Below are 22,073 nucleotides of genomic sequence, written 5' to 3' on the forward strand. Positions count from 1 at the left end.
TCGTTGAGTGTGTGCCTTCAGGCTTCTGTACCTCCTCCCTGATGGCAGAGGGGAAGAAGCTGTTCCTGAATCACTGAGTGTGTGCCTTCAGGCTTCTGTACCTCCTACCTGATGGTAACAGTGAGAAAAGGGCATGCCCTGGGTGCTGAAGGTCCTTAATAATGGACGCTGCCTTTCTGAATCACCGTTTCCTGAAGATGTCCTGGGTACTTTATAGGCTAGTGCCCAATATGGAGCCGACTAGATTTACAACCCTCTGCAGCTTCTTTTGGTCCTGTGCAGTAGCCCCTCCGTACCAGTCAGTGATACAGCCTGTCAGAACGCAGTAGCCCCTCCGTACCAGACAGTGATACAGCCTGTCAGAACGCAGTAGCCCCTCCATACCAGACAGTGACGCAACTGGTCAGAATGCAGTAGCCCCTCCGTACCAGACAGTGACGCAGCCTGTCAGAATGCAGTAGCCCCTCCGTACCAGACAGTGATACAGCCTGTCAGAATGCAGTAGCCCCTCCGTACCAGACAGTGATGCAGCCTGTCAGAATGCAGTAGCCCCTCCGTACCAGACAGTGACGCAACTGGTCAGAATGCAGTAGCCCCTCCGTACCAGACAGTGACGCAGCCTGTCAGAATGCAGTAGCCCCTCCGTACCAGACAGTGATACAGCCTGTCAGAATGCAGTAGCCCCTCCGTACCAGACAGTGATACAGCCTGTCAGAACGCAGTAGCCCCTCCGTACCAGACAGTGATACAGCCTGTCAGAATGCAGTAGCCCCTCCATACCAGACAGTGATACAGCCTGTCAGAACGCAGTAGCCCCTCCGTACCAGACAGTGATACAGCCTGTCAGAATGCAGTAGCCCCTCCATACCAGACAGTGATACAGCCTGTCAGAACGCAGTAGCCCCTCCGTACCAGACAGTGATACAGCCTGTCAGAATGCAGTAGCCCCTCCATACCAGACAGTGATACAGCCTGTCAGAATGCAGTAGCCCCTCCATACCAGACAGTGACGCAACTGGTCAGAATGCAGTAGCCCCTCCGTACCAGACAGTGATGCAGCCTGTCAGAATGCAGTAGCCCCTCCGTACCAGACAGTGATGCAGCCTGTCAGAATGCAGTAGCCCCTCCGTACCAGACAGTGATGCAGCCTGTCAGAATGCAGTAGCCCCTCCGTACCAGACAGTGATGCAGCCTGTCAGAATGCAGTAGCCCCTCCGTACCAGACAGTGATGCAGCCTGTCAGAATGCTCTCCACGGTACATCTATAGTAGTTGTTGAGTGTATTTGTTGACATGCCAAATCTCTTCAAACTCCTAATAAAGTATAGCTGCTGTCTTTTCTTCTTTATAACTGCATCGATATGTTGGGACCAGGTTAGATCCTCAGAGATCTTGACACCCAGGAACTTGAAGCTGCTCACTCTCTCCACTTCTGATCCCTCTGAGGGTTGGTATGTGTTCCTTTGTCTTACCCTTCCAGAAGTCCACAATCAGCTCTTTGTTCTTACAGACATTGAGTTCCAGGTTGTTGCTGCAGCACCATTCCACTAGTTGGCATATCTCTCTCCTGTACGCCCTCTCGTCACCATCTGGTGACCAACAATGGTTGTATCATTGGCAGATTTGTAGATGGTATTTGAGCTATGCCTAGCCACACAGTCATGTGTATACAGAGAGTCGAGCAGTGGGCTAAGCACACACCCCTGAGGTGTGCCAGTGTTGATGGTCAGCGAGGAGGATATGTATTGCACAATCCGCACGGACTGTGGTCTTCCAGTTAGGAAGTCGAGATTCCAATTGCAGGGGGAGGTACAGAGGCCCAGGTTCTGCAACTTCTCAAACAGGATTGTGAGAATGATGAAGTTAAATGCTGAGCTATAGTCGATGAATAGCATCCTGACGTAGGTGTTCGCATTGTCCAGGTGGTCTAAAGCCTTGTGGAGAGACATTGAGGTTGTGTCTGCCGTTGACCTATTGTGGCGATAGGCAAATAGCAATGGGTCCAGGTCCTTGCTGAGGCAGGAGTTCAGTCTGGTCCTGACCAATCTCTCAAAGCATTTCATCACTGTCGGTGTGAGTGCCCCCCACCCCACTTTAACCATTCCCCATCCCCTTCTCCCTCCCTCACCCTATCTCCTTACCCACCCATCACCTCCCTCTGGTGCTCGTCTCCCTTTACTTTCTTCCCTGGCCTTCTGTCCTCTCCTATCAGATTCTCCCTTCTCCAGCCCGGTATCTCTTTCACCTAACAAGTTCTCAGCTCTTTACTTCACCCCTCCACCTCCCAGTTTCACCTTTCACCTTGTGTTACCCCCTCCCCTCCCCTCCCCCCACCCACCTTCTATCTCTGACTCCTCATCTTTGTCTCCAGTCCTGATGAAGGGTCTCGGCCCAAAGTGTTGACTGTACTCTTTTCCATAGATGTTGCCTGGCCTGCTAAGTTCCTCCAGAATTTTATGTCTGACGATGGAGGCTGCTTCCCTGTGACAACGCTCTGTGCAGATGTGCTCAGTGGTGGGGAGGGTTTTATCCATGATGTATCCACGAGGAGGATTTTCCATTCGAGGGCATTGGTGGTTCCACACCAGGCTGTGATACAGCCAGTCAATATCCTCCCCACCACACATCTGTCGAAGTTTGTCAAAGTTTCAGATACCATGCCGAACTCCTCAGGAGGTAGATGTAACAGAACTCCGAGCTTCCTTCAGTCTATTTGTTTGTGGTGACACAGAAATAATCCTGATTGCAATGTATATTATCTTTCAGCATAATTATATATCTACCCACACATTTAATCAAAATTTCATCTTCAAAGAAACATTCAGCTTGAATAAATGGATTAGCAAGGCAGATAGTTTCTGTAATGCGGTCACCGCTGACGGTGATGTTTCCTGCCACGCTGATGACCCTCTGCAAGATGGAGATGAGCCACTCCCTCACCACGGTTGCTTGCAGAGAGCCAGATCGTTCCTCAACACCCATGGATGGAGGGAAATATACAGTTCTGAGCAAACATTTCAGACACACAGTTGTTTCACAGGACTGCAGTAATTTTATGTATCGTACTGTACTGCTGTCACAAAAAAAAACAAATTCCCTGACGTGTGTGAGTGATGATAAACCTGATTCTGATCTGGGTCTCTATTGTGGACTGAGAGTGGGAAGGGGGCAGGGAGAGGGGAATCATGGTTGGGAAAAGGGGAGGGGAGAGGGGAGGGAGCGGGAAGCACCAGAGAGACATTCTGTAATGATCAATAAACTGATTGTTTGGAATCAAATGACCTTGCCTGGTGTCTCAGGGCTGGGTGTGTCTGTACCCGCCCCTGACACTCCTTCTCTGCCACCTGTCCCACACCTCTCCCACGGCGCCCCACCCTCACCATTCCCAACATCCTTTGCTCCCACCAGATTTACAAACTCGCTCTCCTCTCCACGTTGACAAACACAGTACCGTGTAAAAGTCTCAGGCACCCTGGCTGTATATACTGTATGTGCCTCAGACTCTTGCACAGTACTGTATTTTTTCTCGTTAATGTTGCAATCAAATCCGTATCCACAATTTTCACTGGCAGCTCGTTCTACATTCTTACCTCCCTCTGAGTGATGACGTTCCCTCTCATGTTCGACATAAATATTTCTCCTTCCAGCCTCAACCCATGACCTCTAGTTCTAGTCTGACCCAACCTCAGCGGAAAAAGCCAGCTTGCATTAACCCTATCTAAACACCTCATCATTTCATATACTTCCTAGTGGTTAGCACAACGTTTTACAGTACCAGTGACCCGGGTTCGATTCCCATCACACGGTAGTGTAGAGGTTAACACAACATTTTACAGTACCAGTGACCTGGGTTCGATTCCCATCACACGGTAGTGTAGTGGTTAACACAACGTTTTACAGTACCAGTGACCCGGGTTCGATTCCCATCACACGGTAGTGTAGTGGTTAACACAACGTTTTACAGTACCAGTGACCCGGGTTCGATTCCCATCACACGGTAGTGTAGCGATTAACACAACGTTTTACAGTACCAGTGACCCGGGTTTGATTCCCATCACACGGTAGTGTAGCGATTAACACAACGTTTTACAGTACCAGTGACCCGGGTTTGATTCCCATCACACGGTAGTGTAATGGTTAGCACAATGTTTTACAGTACCAGTGACCCGGGTTCGATTCCCATCACACGGTAGTGTAGCGATTAACACAACGTTTTACAGTACCAGTGACCCGGGTTCGATTCCCATCACACGGTAGTGTAACGATTAACACAACGTTTTACAGTACCAGTGACCCGGGTTCGATTCCCATCACACGGTAGTGTAGTGATTAACACAACGTTTTACAGTACCAGTGACCCGGGTTCCATTCCCATCACACGGAGTGTAGTGGTTAACACAACGTTTTACAGTACCAGTGACCCGGGTTCGATTCCCAACACACGGTAGTGTAGAGGTTAACACAACGTTTTACAGTACCAGTGACCCGGGTTCGATTCCCATCATACGGTAGTGTAGTGATTAACACAACGTTTTACAGTACCAGTGACCCGGGTTCGATTCCCATCACACGGTAGTGTAGTGGTTAGCACAACGTTTTACAGTACCAGTGACCCGGGTTCGATTCCCATCACACGGAAGTGTAGTGATTAACACAACGTTTTACAGTACCAGTGACCCGGGTTTGATTCCCATCACACGGTAGTGTAGTGGTTAGCACAACGTTTTACAGTACCAGTGACCCGGGTTCGATTCCCATCACACGGTAGTGTAGTGGTTAACACAACGTTTTACAGTACCAGTGACCCGGGTTCAATTCCCATCACATGGTAGTGTAGTGATTAACACAACGTTTTACAGTACCAGTGACCCGGGTTCCATTCCCATCACACGGTAGTGTAGTGATTAGCACAACGTTTTACAGTACCAGTGACCCGGGTTTGATTCCCACCGCTGTCTGTGAGGAGTTTGTACATTCTCCCCATGATGAAATGTGTTTGCTCCAGTTTCCTGCCACAGTCCAAGACGAACTGGTTGGTAGGTTAGTTGGTCCTATGCTTAGTTTAGGATCAAGTTGGGGTTTTCTGGACGGCGCAGGTCGACGTGCTTCCAGTATCTCAGTAGATAAACAAATCTCCCTCCATTCTCCTGGGCTCTAGGGAATATCATCCAAACCAGTTCAACCTTTCCCTATTACGGAAGTCCTCAATCCCCAGCAACATCGTTGTAAATTTTCTCTGGTCATTGTTTATGATGCGTTGAAATAATTGTGTTTTATCGTTTACCTTGAACGAATCTGGTTTGTAATTGCTTGATATTTTCTGAAATGTTAGTGCAGTTGTTATACAGGGGACTAGTTTGTTTACTGTTTTTTCTTTCGATGTGCCAAACCCAGTGGGAGATGGGAGTTTATTTTATTTATTGAACTTTTATTTTGTTTTATTCTATACGGCACAGAGCAGGCCCAGTAGTCCGCCAACTGAACCCCAGCCGAAGGACAGGGTAATCTATCATGACCAGTTGGACTGTGGGTGGAACCCGGGGAGAATGTAGAAACTGCTTGCTGATGGAGGAAAGTTTTTACTCCGAACTCCGATGTCCCGATCTGTAGTACTGCATACTGAATGTCGTGTCCCCGGGACACCTTCTTCTGACCTGCTTGATTGCGATGTGAAGTTTGCTCGCTGAGAGAGAGGTGGATGTCGATTCGGAGAGACATTTGAAAAGAATTGAATAAATGGGGAAGAAATCTGCAGGGCTACAGACAACTTCCAGGATCCATGCAAAGCGGATTATGTCTCTATTCATCTTGGGCTTTCAAAACGGAATTAAATTGGCACAAGAGCAACAAATTTAGTGACAGGGAATAAGTCTAACAGCACTGCAAAGCTAGAGGTTAGCTGACTGCCTACTTATGAGAAAACTAAAACCAAATCTAATCACTTCAGTTTGGCATTTAATTACTAGTTTAATTAGTTTGGTGAAACATTGTGGGCCACGGGCCCTGTTGCATGTTCTCAATCATTTCATTCCTACTTGTTTTCTCACCCTGAAGTAGAAGTTTAACTGAGATGTGTTATCACTGTACGCCCACACTTGCTGGCCACGTTATTCATTGCCTCCTGTAACAAATAGAGTGTCCACTGCATGTGCATTCGTGGTCTCTGCGGCTGTGGCCCGTCCACTTCAAGGCTCGATGTGTTGTGCGTTCAGAGATGCTCTTCTGCACACCACTGTCGTAGCGTGTGGGTATCTGAGTCACTGTCAGCGTGACCCAGTCTGGCCATTCTCCTCTGACCTCTCTCATTAACGAGGTGTTTTCACCCACTGAACTGCCGCTCACTGGATGGTTTTTGTTTTTCACACCATTCTCTGTAAACTCCAGAGACTGTTGTGTGTGAAAATCCCAGGAGATCAGCAGTTTCTGAGATACTCAAACCACCCCATCTGGCACCAACAATCATTCCAGGGTCAAAGTCACTCAGATCACATTTCTTCCCCGTTCTGATGTTCGGTCTGAACAACAACTGAACCTCCTGACCGTGTCTGCGTGCTCTGATGCATCGAGTTGCTGCCCCGTGATTGGCTGATGAGACATTTGTAATAACAAGCAGGTGTACAGGTGTCTATGAGTCTGAGGCCTCCGTTGGTCAGAGTTGATCATGTATATCATGTCCTAGCTGTCTAGATATGCAAGCTTGAGCAGTACGATACGGAGAGCAAGCTATTACCCACGTTGCAAGCTCCCCCTCTGATGAACCCAAAGGACTGGCAGGGACCGATACAGTTTGTTAGCGGCAACGTCACAGGAGTTGCCAGTGCCCTGGTTGTGGGATCAGCTCAGTGTTGGTTTGAGTGAAGTTATCCACACTGGGGTTCAGGAGCCTGATGGATGAGGGGTAATAACTGTTCCTGAACCTGGTGGTGTGGGACCTGAGGCTCCTGTACCTCCTTCCCGATGGAATCAGTTCAGAGGAGGTTATCCTCACTGGTTCAGGAGCCTGATGGTTGAGGGGTAATAACTGTTCCTGAACCTGGTGGTGTGGGTCCTGAGGCTCCTGTACCTCCTTCCCGATGGAATCAGTTCAGAGTTGAGGTTATCCTCACTGGTACAGGAGTCTGATGGTTGAGGGGTAATAACTGTTCCTGAACCTGGTGGTGTGGGACCTGAGGCTCCTGTACCTCCTTCCCAATGGAATCAGTTCAGAGTTGAGGTTATCCTCACTGGTTCAGGAGCCTGATGGTTGAGGGGTAATAACTGTTCCTGAACCTGGTGGTGTGGGACCTGAGGCTCCTGTACCTCCTTCCCGATGGAATCAGTTCAGAGTTGAGGTTATCCTCACTGGTTCAGGAGCCTGATGGTTGAGGGTAATAACTGTTCCTGAACCTGGTGGTGTGGGTCCTGAGGCTCCTGTACCTCCTTCCCGATGGAATCAGTTCAGAGTTGAGGTTATCCTCACTGATTCAGGAGCCTGATGGTTGAGGGTAATAACTGTCCCTGAACCTGGTGGTGTGGGTCCTGAGGCTCCTGTACCTCCTTCCCGATGGAATCAGTTCAGAGTTGAGGTTATCCTCACTGGTTCAGGAGCCTGATGGTTGAGGGGTAATAACTGTTCCTGAACCTGGTGGTGTGGGACCTGAGGCTCCTGTACCTCCTTCCCGATGGAATCAGTTCAGAGTTGAGGTTGTCCTCACTGGTTCAGGAGCCTGATGGTTGAGGGGTAATAACTGTTCCTGAACCTGGTGGTGTGGGACCTGAGGCTCCTGTACCTCCTTCCCAATGGAATCAGTTCAGAGTTGAGGTTATCCTCACTGGTTCAGGAGCCTGATGGTTGAGGGGTAATAACTGTTCCTGAACCTGGTGGTGTGGGACCTGAGGCTCCTGTACCTCCTTCCCAATGGAATCAGTTCAGAGTTGAGGTTATCCTCACTGGTTCAGGAGCCTGATGGTTGAGGGGTAATAACTGTTCCTGAACCTGGTGGTGTGGGACCTGAGGCTCCTGTACCTCCTTCCCGATGGAATCAGTTCAGAGTTGAGGTTATCCTCACTGGTTCAGGAGCCTGATGGTTGAGGGGTAATAACTGTTCCTGAACCTGGTGGTGTGGGTCCTGAGGCTCCTGTACCTCCAGCCCGATTGTTGTAGTGAGAAGAGAGCATAGCCTGGGTGGTGGGGGTCTTTGATATTCCCGCTGTAGTGGTGCGGTTGGTGTTTAGTTACAGTGCTGCTCGGGGCCTTTTGGAGTTTAGTTCCAGTGCTGTTCTCTAAGGAGTCTCTGTACATGCTCCCTCTGGAATGCCTGGGTCTCTGCAGGTGCTCTGGTTTCATCTCAGGGTCATTGTAAATTGTCCTGTGATTAGGGTTTGGGGCCGACTCCATGGTGTAAATAGCAATCGGATGCTGCTTTCTTGTGGCCGTGCTCCTGGTCAATGGTGTCGAGGCCCTTGCCTGTGATGGACTGGGCGGATCCACCTGTATGAAAACACAGCAGTTAATGGTGGAAAGAATGTTTTGCTGTTGAAGTTCAATATGACCCGTCAATTGTTCTTTGTAATTTTTATAACTGTGAATTTTATAATTGTCTCGGATGAGGAAATGGAAGTGGAGTGGCATAGTAAGTTTGCAGGTGGCATGAAGTTTGTGGATAGCACAGAAAGTCTTCTGCTCTGCAGTTTTGCAAAGACGGTAGTAATTTTACGTATCGCACTACTGCTGCCACAAAAAAAACACATTTCATGTCATGTGTGAGTGATGATAAACCCAATTCTGATCTGGGTCTCTATTGTGGACTGAGAGTGGGAAGGGGGCAGGGAGAGGGGAATCATGGTTGGGAAAAGGGGAAGGGAGAGGGGAGGGAGCGGGAAGCACCAGAGAGACATTCTGTAATGATCAATAAACCAATTGTTTGGAATCAAATTACTTTGTCTGGTGTGTCACGATTAGTAATGGTGTAGAAAGATTCACCAGGAGGCTGTCTGGATTAGAGAGGGTGCAGAGGAGATTTATCAGGGTGCTGCCCAGATTAGAGAGGGTGCAGAGGAGATTTACCAGGATGCTGCCTGGATTAGAGAGGATGCAGAGGAGATTTACCAGGATGCTGTCTGGATTAGAGAGGTTGCAGAGGAGATTTACCAGGGTGCTGCCCAGATTAGAGAGGGTGCAGAGGAGATTCACCAGGATGCTGTCTGGATTAGAGAGGGTGCAGAGGAGATTCACCAGGATGCTGCCTGGATTAGAGAGGGTGCAGAGGAGATTTACCAGGATGCTGCCTGGATTAGAGAGGGTGCAGAGGAGATTGACCAGGATGCTGTCTGGATTAGAGAGGGTGCAGAGGAGATTCACTGGATGTTGTCCAGATTAGCGAGGGTATCTAGTGACAAATGGTTGAGCAGTACGGCTTTGCATTTTGGAGTGAAAAGGAAGGTGACGCGACTTGATCGGGGTGTAGAAGACAATACGAGGCCTAGATAGAGTTGGAGCCAAAGACGTTTTCTCTGGGCACAAATGGGGAGTGCGGGTGGGGGTTTAGTAATTGGAGGTAGTCGTAGGAAAGTATCGGGAGGATGTCGGGTGAGATTTTGGAGATTGGTGGGGGGTGGAATACTGGGGAAATTTAACAATCTCTTAGATTGGCACATTCTTCCTTGCTGAGGGAAAAGCTCTGTCAATGCAGTTTGTCTCTTCCATTGTGTCCTGGATAATGGTCTATCTGACTGGCAGACCACTGTTTATGTGGTTTCAAAGCTGTGTGTCAGCACTGGGGCCCCACAGGGGACTGTGTTAGCTCCCTTCCTGTTCACTCTGTATACATCGGACTATAGATACCACACTGAGTCGTGTCACCTGCAGAAATTCACTGGTGACTCAGCAATAGTTGGGTGTATGAGGGGAGGACGGGAGGATGAATACAGGGCCCTGGTGGAGGACTCTGTCAAATGGTACAAGCTGAATCATCTGCAGCTCAACATCAGTAAGACAGAGGAGCTGGTGATGGACTTTAGGAAGACCAAGCCTGCACTGCTCCTGGTTACTATTGATGGTGAGGGTGAGGACCTACAGGTACCTGGGGCGCACCTGGATGACAGATTTGAGTGGAACACCAACACAGAGGCTGTGTACAAGAAGGGTCAGAGGCACCTCCACTTCCTGGGGTACATTGGAGTACGCAGTCCTCTTGTTCACATGTTCTAACAGTCTGTCGTCACCGGCACAGTCTTCAGTACGGTGGTGTGCTGGGGCAATGGCATCAACACGGGTGAGAACAGGCTCAATAAACTGATTAGAGAGTCTGGCTCTGTTATAGGAGTCAAACAGGACACACTGGAGGCCGTGGTAGAACAAAAGACCCTACGGAAAATCCTGGCAATACTGGACAATGTTTCTCACCCTCTGCATGCCACCTTGGCTGAACAGAGGAGAACTTTTAGTGATGACCCTCTCCTGTTAGACTCTTTGTGGTATCTTATTTTTTATTCTTTCTTGCTTCTCTTCTAATATTTGTATATTTGTAAAGCTGTGACAGTGTAATTTCCTTCGGGATGAAAGAGAAATGGACTAGCTGGGACAGTAGGGTTAGGTTGACTGTTCATTCGGCCATGTCTAGAACCTGGCATGTTTGTTTGTGTTGCAGCAATGGCTGATTCCTGCTCTTGTTTTCCCCGCTAGTGTTGACCTTGTCCACGCCCAAGTGCACGTCACCGAGGGGAGGAGCTTACCCGAGCTGGGCCTGAAGCAGGAGGGCATTCGTATCAACGGTTGTGCCATCCAGTGCCGAGTGACAACGGAGGACCCAGCGCGAGGCTTCCAACCGGACACCGGCCGCATCGAGGTAAGAGAGGCGCCGGCACACCCAACACGTGACCAGGGCTCGCCACTCTCAGCCAGCCCTGTCCATTCCAGTGGAGAACCTCACGTGAAATTGAAGCAGTCTGTGTTGCAGTAAGAGGTCACGGTCTCATTTTCCGTTGGGAATCAGGACGAGCTGTTTCCAATCCGGGCTCGTAGGTTCTACGGCGGATGTGCGGAACACAGACCGGCTGGGTGATGGGGGAGGCGGGCGAGTGCTTTACGAGGTGGTACCTTCCCTCTGGAAGGTCTCTGTGAGCTCCCAGTGCAGGGACTCGAGGCTCTCAGTCCCGTCCCCAGTGCGCTTTCTCCACCGTGAGCGATTGTGGGCCAGAGATTCCTCACCGAAGCTTTGAGCAGATCCAGAAATCTTTTCCTCTGCCTCTGGATTAGAGCTCGAAGCGAAGTGTGTTTCTCAAGAGTCTGAAGTTGGGCAAAACTTAGCCAAGCAGAGGTGCAAGGTACGGTCTGATATCGATAGGGATATGCTTTTCTATTATTTGAGATCTGGGCAGGGTGAAGATTCAGGAAGATGAGTTGAGCCTGCTTCTTGCACTGCTGGTGGAGACTCTCCCATGGCGCCTTCCCGGATTTAGACCCCCTGTCTGATCTTCCCGAAGCAGGATGAATGTGCGTTGCAGGGGAGTCTGGGGGTGTGGCTGTTCTCCGGCTGAGGGTTTTGCAGGTTTGGGAGAGGCCGACAGGAACCTGCCTACATCTTGTATTTGGCCCGTGGTGGAGCAGGTGAATGTTCACAGTCATGGATGGTTCTGGGCTTGTGGAGGTCAGCTGGAACTGCTGCCACTCGGGCATTTGGAGGGTATTCCGTCACGCTTCCTGAATTGCGCCTTGTAAAGGGTTTGTGGGGTGGGGGGGGGGTTGCAAGACATCTAGATGTGCGGTGCCCAGCTTCTGACCTGTTCTCGTGACAATGGTGATTACGTGGTTGGTCCTGGTGACTTTCTGCTCAATAACGGTGGCGGGGGCTTCATCGCAGTCGACGTACGGAATGTCGAGGGCAAGTGGGTAGGCATTGATGTTCATTCTCTGGCATTTTGAAAGCAAGAATATCACTTGCTGGCTGCTTTAGATCCTGTAGCATGCGTCGTGACTGTGATCTGTAGTACTGTGCAAAGTCTTAGGGTGTCTTATATATATAGGGTGCACAGTACTGCATTCACCTACGTGGAGCGGATAGTGAGTTTGGAAATCTGGCGGTAGCAAAGGATGTTGGGAATGGTGAGGGTGGGGTGCTGTGGGACAGGGGGCAGAGAAGGAGTGTCAGGGGTGGGTACAGACACACCCAGCCCTGAGACACCAGGCAAGGTCATTTGATTCCAAACAATTGGTTTATTGATCATTACAGAATGTCTCTCTGGTGCTTCCCGCTCCCTCCCCTCTCCCTTCCCCTTTTCCCAACCATGATTCCCCTCTCCCTGCCCCCTTCCCACTCTCAGTCCACAATAGAGACCCAGATCAGAATCAGGTTTATCATCACTCACACACGTCAGGAAATTTGTTTTTTTTTGTGGCAGTACATGAAATGTCTGCAGTACCGTGCAAACATGTTAGGTACCCTAGCCATGTACCTCTTCCTATGCCGTCTACACAGTCCCATACATCACTGGAGATACACTGAGGCGGCTGATATAGAAGTCTTTGTTCATTGTGACAAGCAGGCTTCATTCCGGAGACAGCTCAGTAGGTTCACAAACTCGTAGTACATCACACATTAAGTGTATCAACACTAGGTGATTCAATACCATCTCCATAGTTACAATTGCATGGTTCACTCCAATATTTGGGGTTGACAATGCTTCCTTCGAGTTACATATTTACAGTGGGAGACACCTCTGATTTTTCAACCACCTTCGCTGGGACAAAGCAATTCACACAGATGGTTTAACGGCTTCTGGGGACAGAGATCCCAGATTCCCAAATTAATGTTGTTAGGGCTGACTGAGTACTCAACTATGCCAGCTATTGATTGCAACGCTACCTGCGATCGCGTAGGAGATGCGAAGAGACCACATCAGTTTGGTCTGCCAGTTTCAACTCCGGCCGCAATGACGCAGCGAACTCAGCTCACCGGTTCAATGCAAGCCCGTTATCATAGCCCATGTGAGCAGCCAGTCCTGTGCTGTGGGCCGGCCTGTGCTCCACTGACAGCATCGTTCCTTTGCCAAAATGTGCTCCTCAACTCAATTTAATGCTTGCAATTTACGTTAAATGCTGAAGCCTGGATTTTGTTTGAATTAATATCTGATTTGTTTAATTCCATAACTCAGCAATAATCCCTAGCATTGTGCAGAGACACGGCTGTGCAGAAGTCTCAGGTACATCCAGCCTGAACCAGGCTGCCTGAGACTTTTACACAGGACTGTAGTAATTTTATGTATCGCAGTGTACTGCTGTCACAAAAAAAACACATTTCCTGACGTGTGTGAGTGATGATAAACCTGATTCTGATCTGGGTCTCTATTGTGGACTGAGAGTGGGAAGGGGGCAGGGAGAGGGGAATCACGGTTGGGAAAAGGGGAAGGGAGAGGGGAGGGAGCGGGAAGCACTAGGGTGACATTCTGTAATGATCAATAAACCGATTGTTTGGAAACAAATGACCTTGCCTGGTGTCTCAGGGCTGCGTGTGTCTGCCACCACCCCTCTCCCTCTACCCCCCCATCCCTGACACTCCTTCACTGCCCCCTGTCCCACACTCCTCCCGTGACGCTCCACCCTCATGATTCCAAGCATCTTTTGATCTCGCCAGTTTTACAAACTCACTCTCCGCTCCACTTTGACAAATACAGTACAGTGCAAAAGTCTTAGACACCCTCTCTCTCTCTTTCTGTCTCTCTCTATAGATATATATATATCTTTGTGTATGTGCCTCAGACTTTTACACAATACTATGCGTCACATAGTGTCTCCGTCTACAACCCCGCCTGTGTTTACCCAGTTGTCTATCTGTGAGTCCTTCCTTTGTCTGATCAAAATAAGCAGCCTCTATTCCCCAAGCTCTCAAAATCCTTGATTATCATTTACTGCTTTTCTTCTCCATCTTTCTTTATGTTCTGCGAAGTGAAATTATTCGAGGCTTAATTCCGAAATCCTGGTGTAATTGTTCTTAAAGGAGGCTAAGCGTGTTGAAGAAGCAGTGAGTAAATTGCGTGAGATCACGGGATTTATATCCTCGGTATACTCGGTAAATGGTATAAAATATTTAGGTATAAGAGCTGATAATGACATAAGGAACTTATATAAATTAAATTACTTACCACTATTGAAAAAAATTCAAGAAGATCTTGATAAATGGATGGTATTACCAATAACATTAGTAGGTAGAGTAAATACCATAAAAATGAATATATTCCCTAGACTACAATACTTATTTCAATCACTACCAATACAACTACCCCAGAAGTTTTTTCAAGAGTTAAATAAATATGTGAGGAAGTTTCTTTGGAAAGGTAAGATGTCAAGAATATCGTTGGAAAAATTGGCATGGAAATTTGATCTAGGAGGGTTACAACTTCCAAATTTTAAGAATTACTATAAAGCAAATCAACTTAGATTTATTGCATCTTTTTTTGAGAAAGATAAACCGGCATGGATCAGAATAGAACTAGATAAAATAGGAGAAAACATACCAGAAGACTTTATATATAAATGGGAATCTAAATGGATACGGGAAAAGAAAGAATCTCCTATATTAAAACATTTGATTGACTTATGGAATAAGATAAATGTTGACGATGAGACAAAGAAATCCTTATTCACAAAGAGATCTTTAATTCAAAATAGACTTATTCCTTTTACAATGGATAATCAACTTTTATATAATTGGTTTCAAAAAGGGATTAGATATATAGGAGATTGTTTTGAAGGAGGTATATTAATGTCATTTGATCAATTAAAGAATAAATATAAAGTATCAAACAATACTCTTTTTTGTTACTTTCAACTAAGGGCTTATTTAAGAGAAAAATTAGGTCAAACAATGTTATTGCTGAAATCTAATGAAATAGAAACTTTAATTCAAAAAGGAAAGATCAAAAAATTCATCTCTTGTATGTCTGTAGTGAGATGCTGAAGATGTTCTATAGGTCAGTTGTGGAGAGCGCCCTCTTCTTCGTGGTGGCGTGTTGGGGAGGAAGCATTAAGAAGAGGGACGCCTCACGTCTTAATAAGCTGGTAAGGAAGGCGGGCTCTGTCGTGGGCAAAGTACTGGAGAGTTTAACATCGGTAGCTGAGCGAAGGGTGCTGAGTAGGCTACGGTCAATTATGGAAAACTCTGAACATCCTCTACATAGCACCATCCAGAGACAGAGAAGCAGTTTCAGCGACAGGTTACTATCGATGCAATGCTCCTCAGACAGGATGAAGAGGTCAATACTCCCCAATGCCATTAGGCTTTACAAGTTAAGTATTGTATGTTATTAGTTTTGCTACAACAAGTGTATGGGACATTGGAAAAAAAGTTGAATTTCCCCATGGGGATGAATAAAGTATCTATCTATCTATCTATAACTTGATTCAAAAACAGGCAATTAAACAAGGAGTCCATAAGTCAAGACAAAAATGGGAAAGTGACTTGAATATTAAAATTGAAGAAACAAATTGGTCAAGACTATGTCTTGATAGTATGACAAATACAATAAATGTCGGGTTAAGATTAGTGCAATATAATTTTTTACATCAATTATATATTACACCACAAAAAATAAATAAATTAAACCCAAATTTATCCGATCAGTGTTTCCGATGTAACCAAGAAATTGGTACTTTTTTACATTCTACTTGGTCTTGTTCTAAAATTCAACCTTTTTGGACAAATTTAAGAGTTTTATTGGAACAAATTATTGGAACACAACTTCCACATAATCCAATATTACTTTTACTAGGCGATATAGAAGGGATAAAGTCGCTGCCTTTCTGAGCCACTGCGCCTTGAAGCTGTCTTGGACACTGTGGAGGCTAGAGCCCAAGATGGAGCTGACTAATTTTACAACCCTCTGCAGCTTCTTTCGGTCCTGTGATGTAGTCCCTCCATACCAGACAGTGATGCAGCCTGTCAGAATGCTCTCCATGGTACAACTGTAGAAGTTTTAGAGTGTCTTAGGTGAAAAACCAAATCTCTTCAAACTCCTAATGAAATATAGCCACTGTCTTGCCTTCTTTATGGCTGCATCAATATTTGGGACCAGATGAGATCCCCAGAGATCTTGATACCCAGGAACTTGAAGCTGCTCTCTCTCTCCACTTCTGATCCCTCTGTGAGGATTGGTTTGTGTTCCTTCGTCTTACCCTTCCTGAAGCCCACAATCAGCTCTTCCGTCTTACTAGCTGTTATATCTCGCTCCTGTACGCCCTCTCATCTCCACCTGAGATTCTACCAACAATGATTGTATCATCAGCAAATTTATAGATGGCATCTGAGCTATGCCTAGCCACACAGTCATAGCAGTTGAGAGAATAGACCAGTGGGCTAAGCACACACCCCTGAGGTGCGCCAGTGTTGATCGTCAGCGAGGAGGAGATGTTATCAGCAATCTGCACAGATTGTGGTCTTCAAGTCAGGAAGTTGAGGATCCAATTGCAGAGGGAGGTACAGAGGCCCAGGTTCTGTAGTTTATTGATCAGGACTGCAGGAATGATGGTGTTAAGTGTTGAGCTATAGTCAATGAATAGCATAGGTGTTTGCGTTGTCCAGGTGGTCCAAAGCCCTGTGGAGAGCCATTGAGATTGCGTCTGCCGTTGACCTATTGTGGCGATAGGCAAATTGCAGTGGGTCCAGGTCCTTGCTGAGGCAGGAGTTCAGTCTGGTCATGACCAACATCTCAAAGCATTTCATCACTGTAGATGGGAGTGCCACTGGATAGTCAGGCGACAGTAACTCAAATTAACCACGTTACAACAGTGTTGTGCAGAAGAGCATCTCTGAGTGCACAGCTTATCGAAGTGGATGGGCTACAGCAGCAGAAGACCAGAACTCTGTGGCCCCTTTATTAGATACAGGACGTAGCTAATGAAGTGGCCACTGAGTGCATTTCCCTGTAACCGTGCAACATTTGCCTCTTACGTGCGCCCATTGCATCTCATCAACAGATCATCACTGCTTCACTGTGATTTCCTTCGTGTTAACGAAGGGCTCTTTCAGCGAACAGCAACTGTGCAGAGCACAATGTGGGGAGTGAGTGTAATCTCATTCAGATTTATAAATGCCGAAGCAGTATTTGTGTGGGAATTCGTACTTCTTTCCACTTCACTGAGATTCAACAACAAAAGCAATTTGCATTTATATTTTACCTTTAATGGAAAAATGCCCTGAGGTATTTTCCAGAGCAGTAAATAAGATAGACACCGCGCCAAGGAGGAAATCAGACAGTGTGACCACTAACGTGAATGTTCAAGCATCAACCGTAAATCTCACAAATCAGGCCTGCTTGCAAAAACAAGGTTATGCAGTACTGAGCAAAAGTCTTGGGCACATATATAGCGCAATGGTTTTGCACAGTACTGTAGTGATCCTATACTGCTGCCGCAGAGAACACAAATTTCATGATGTGTGAGTGATGATAAACCTGATTCTGATCTGGGTCTCTATTGTGGACTGAGAGTGGGAAGGGGGCAGGGAGAGGGGAATCATGGTTGGGAAAAGGAGAAGGGAGAGGGGAGGGAGCAAGGAAGCACCAGAGAGACATTCTGTAATGATCAATAAACCAATTGTTTGGAATCAAATGACCTTGCCTGGTGTCTCAGGGCTGGGTGTGTCTGTACCCGCCCCTGACACTCCTTCTCTGCCCCCTGTCCCACACCCCTCCCGCGGCGCTCTACCCTCAGCATTCCCAACATCCTTTGCTCCTGCCAGATTTACAAACTCACTCTCTGCTCCACGTTGACAAATACAGGACTATGTGAAAGTCTTGGGCACCCGAATGCCGATGACATTTTCACAGTACTGTATTCTCTCCCTGTCGAGTATGATGTTCTCCGAAGGGGTTTTCCCTGAATGGGGAATGTTAGTTCGTGACATTGTTTATGGTGGCCAGGCTTATGCACAGTACCTGACGGATCGGGGCCAGGGTCGATTCTGCATTCACCGCTGCAGCCTTCCTGCGTATTCTCAACCTGACCCGGGACCTTCCGGACTCCAGGCGGCATCGCTCTCGGGATCTCAGGAGCTCACAAGCCTCTCCATCACGACAAGGTGGCAGCCCTCGCAGAAGCTACTGCATTGTCGTCATCGATGCATTTTCCACAAAAGAAATCAGGCAGGTTGGCCTGACAGGATCGGCGTTTCACAAAGCGTGCTGCCCATCTCTGACTCGTCCCTGCATCTCCTTTAATCCTCCTGTAAATTAGGTGTAAATGCACCGAGCAGGAAATCTTTGCCCTTGAATGGATACGGCCTGGCCCATCATGGATCAAGCCCTCCCCAACACAGAGCGCTGTCACAGGAAAGCAGCACCCATCTTCCAGGACCCCCACCAGCCAGGCCCCGCTCTCTTCTCACTGCTGCCATCGGGAAGGAGGTACAGGAGCCTCAGGTCCCACACCACCAGGTTCAGGAACAGTTATTACCCCTCAACCATCAGGCTCCTGAACCAGTGAGGATAACCTCAACTCTGAACTGATTCCATCGGGAAGGAGGTACAGGAGCCTCAGGTCCCACACCACCAGGTTCAGGAACAGTTATTACCCCTCAACCATCAGGCTTCTTAACCAAAGAGGGTAACTTCACTGAAATTCACTTGCCCCATCACTGAAATGTTCCCACAACCTATGGGCTGACTTTCAAGGACTCTTCGTCTCATGTTCTCGAAATTTATTGCTTGTTTGTTTGTTTTTTCCCTTCTGTATTTGCACAGTTTGTTGTCTTTTGCACTCTGGTTGTCTGCATGATTTGGTGGGGTCTTGCGATGATTTTATCACGGTGACTGGATTTATTGAATAGAAAATGAATCTGCGGGTTGTATGTGCTGACATGTATGTACTGCAGCTTGAACTTTTTGAGACTGGGTGTGTACACCGTTTTGGCACGGCTGATTGATGTGGAAGTTCGAAGCAGGCCAAGCTGAGAGACCGTCTCCTTTCACCATCTGCCCAAGAGCAGAGTATTAGATTGTGACATGGGACCCCAGGAGGGTGTGACGCTTGTACCAATACCCCGTCGGTGCCACACTGGCATTTTAACGAGCGTTCGACATGCTCATTGATGTTGTGCGTGCGTAGTTCCTTTACGTTACAGCACATTGCCGGCCCTTCAGGCTACAGTGTTGTCCATCTTGTCCGACGTTGTCAGGAAACCTGTACGGGAGAGTTTTTAAAGTGGAAAAGTTGTTGCACTGGGGCAGTTCCGCTCTCTCAGTCGGGGTCCAGTGGTTCAGACAAGCATCACAAACTGGGGTCTTCCTTGTTTGCAGCGGATGGCCGTGACGTCTTCTGTGCCTTGTCAGGCCCTTTGGTCTCCATGGAGCGTTGCGGTACCGCCTCCCCGGCCATTGGATCTCATCCGTCCGGCCCGCTGGAGCTGGTCTTGCATGCTGGGACAGGCATGTCCCTATCTCACCAGGGCATGAAGCTGCTGGCTGCTTTCACCTGGTTTAGCCTGCCTGTCGAGTCCTCCCGGAGACCTCCCAAATTAATTCCACTTCCCATTCCCATTCCGACGTCTCACTCCATGGCCTCCTCTCCTGTCGCAGTGAGGCCACACTCAGGTTGGAGGTCTGTGTAGCCTCCAACTGATGGTATGAACATCGGTTTCTCAAACTTCCGGTCATGCCCCCTCCCTTCACCATTCCCCATTCCCTTTTCCCTCTCTCACCTCATCTCCTTACCGGCCCACCACCTCCCCCCTTTTCCGCACAGCCTTCTGTCCTCCCCCTTACCCAGCGTGGTATCTCCTCCCCTATCATTCCCCCTTCTCCAGCATGGTATCTCCTTCACCAATCAACCCCCCGGCTCTTCACTTCTGTTACGGACCAGAAACAATAAATGTAGAACCGAGTCAGGGAATTATTGCAAAACAACTGGATTTATTAACATTTACAAAGAAATATAGAAAATTAAATAAACTACATTCTTAAACCAAAGTTAACAGCGTTATCTATAGCTTGCAGTCAAACAATTCCTAACAAAGTCTTACTCAAGCACCGTCTCAGAGAAGCAGTTTAGAAAGTCCAGGTGATTGGTGAAATAAGTGAAAGGAGAGACTTGCATGTTCACGATGGAACGAAGAGAGCATCTTGGAGATTCACAATACAGCGGAGAAGCGATCTCGCACCGACGAAGAAATAGTTACCGTAGTTTGCAGCCGCGGAGTACCTCTTCTGAGGAGTCCAGGAAGAGCGAGCTCTCACCGAGTAACTGACAGGGAATGTCCCTTTCGCCAAAATGGTCACCACACAACACCCGAGACCATGCAGGGTGAATCAAAAATGCGTACCACAATCCATGCCCGGATCCCTTTACAAAGGTAGAGCGTTCCAATGAAACCTTTCTGAAGACCATAGATACATCGCGCTTAGTAAACGAAACTAACACCACGTGACATCCACAGGAACCGAAACTGTGGACCCATAACCTTTCACCCCTCCCCCTCCCAGTTACACCCGTCACCTTGTCTTTCTCTCTCCCCTCCCCCCACCTTCTAACTCAAACTCCTCATCTTTTTTCCTCCAGTCCCAATGAAGGGTCTCGACTGTTTACTCTTCTCCATAGACGCTGCCTGGCCTGCGGAGTCCCTCCACCATTTTGTGTGTGTCATTGTCTACCTTTAAGTATCTCAGTTGGAATGCCTCTCAGGCTCTGGAACTCCAGGGAATACTGTCCTACTTTCAACAGCCTCTTATAATTTAACCCTTTTTCTCAGTCTAAAACCGTCTCCAAAGCCTGAAGTTTGTGCCAAAGCTGAGCTCAGCTCTTCACTCTGTCCCACTTTCTGTCCTCCTCATGAATTATCCAGGAGCATTCTCAATGCCATCAATGATTCAGTATTTATTATTGATCTGCAGTTATCATCACTTATTGGTCATCCCTGAGAACGTTCCTGGGGTGGAACTTGTGTTTATTGTGCCTGACTCCCCCTGTCTCAGCTCCCACCTTACCCTGCCCATTTGAGTGAGTTGAAAACCCAGGTGGCCAAGGGTTGACTGGGCACCTTCGCTCTCTCCGCTGGGACCTCCTACCGCTCGGCCTCTTCCACTCCTGTTCCCATTCCCACAATTGGCAAGCCGGCCAGGACACCTTCAAGGAGCAATTCCTCACAAAGTGGGATCAACCTTTAAGGACCCCATCACCCAGGACATGCCCTCTTCTCACTGCTACCATCAGGGAGGAGGTACAGGAGCCTGAAGACACACACTCAACGATTCAGGAACAGCTTCTTCCCCTCTGCTATCAGGGAGGAGGTACAGGAGCCTGAAGACACACACTCAACGATTCAGGAACAGCTTCTTCCCCTCTGCCATCAGGGAGGGGGTACAGGAGCCTGAAGACACACACTCAACGATTCAGGAACAGCTTCTTCCCCTCTGCCATCAGGGAGGAGGTACAGGAGCCTGAAGACACACACTCAACGATTCAGGAACAGCTTCTTCCCCTCTGCCATCAGGGAGGAGGTACAGGGGCCTGAAGCCACACACTCAACGATTCAGAAACAGCTTCTTCCCCTCTGCCATCAGGGAGGAGGTACAGGAGCCTGAAGACACACACTCAACGATTCAGGAACAGCTTCTCCCCCTCTGCCATCAGGGAGGAGGTACAGGGGCCTGAAGCCACACACTCAACGATTCAGGAACAGCTTCTCCCCCTCTGCCATCAGGGAGGAGGTACAGAAGCCTGATAACACACTCAGCGATTCAGGAACAGCTTCTTCCCCTCTGCCGTCAGGGAGGAGGTACAGGAGCCTGAAGACACACACTCAACGATTCAGGAACAGCTTCTTCCCCTCTGCCATCAGGGAGGAGGTACAGGAGCCTGAAGACACACACAACGATTCAGGAACAGCTTCTCCTCCTTGCCATCAGGGAGGGGGTACAGGAGCCTGAAGACACACACTCAACGATTCAGGAACAGCTTCTTCCCCTCTGCCATCAGGGAGGAGGTACAGGATCCTGAAGGCATACACTCAACGATTCAGGAACAGCTTCTTCCCCTCTGCCATCAGGGAGGAGGTACAGGATCCTGAAGACACACACTCAACGATTCAGGAACAGCTTCTTCCCCTCTGC

The 22,073-nt window shown here is 48.1% G+C and overlaps 1 protein-coding gene across 1 annotated transcript in view; it reads left to right on the plus strand.

Annotated features, from left to right (window-relative positions):
• LOC140717871 (pyruvate carboxylase, mitochondrial-like) overlaps positions 1-22,073 on the plus strand; it is a 515,736-nt gene that overhangs the window by 328,908 nt on the left and 164,755 nt on the right. Inside the window, exon 9 of the mRNA XM_073031592.1 lies at positions 10,663-10,825. Coding sequence (XP_072887693.1) covers positions 10,663-10,825 — 163 coding nt within the window. The remainder of the gene's footprint in view (positions 1-10,662; positions 10,826-22,073) is intronic.

Source organism: Hemitrygon akajei, chromosome 28 (genome assembly GCF_048418815.1).
Source record: "Hemitrygon akajei chromosome 28, sHemAka1.3, whole genome shotgun sequence".
NCBI classification, from domain to species: domain Eukaryota; kingdom Metazoa; phylum Chordata; class Chondrichthyes; order Myliobatiformes; family Dasyatidae; genus Hemitrygon; species Hemitrygon akajei.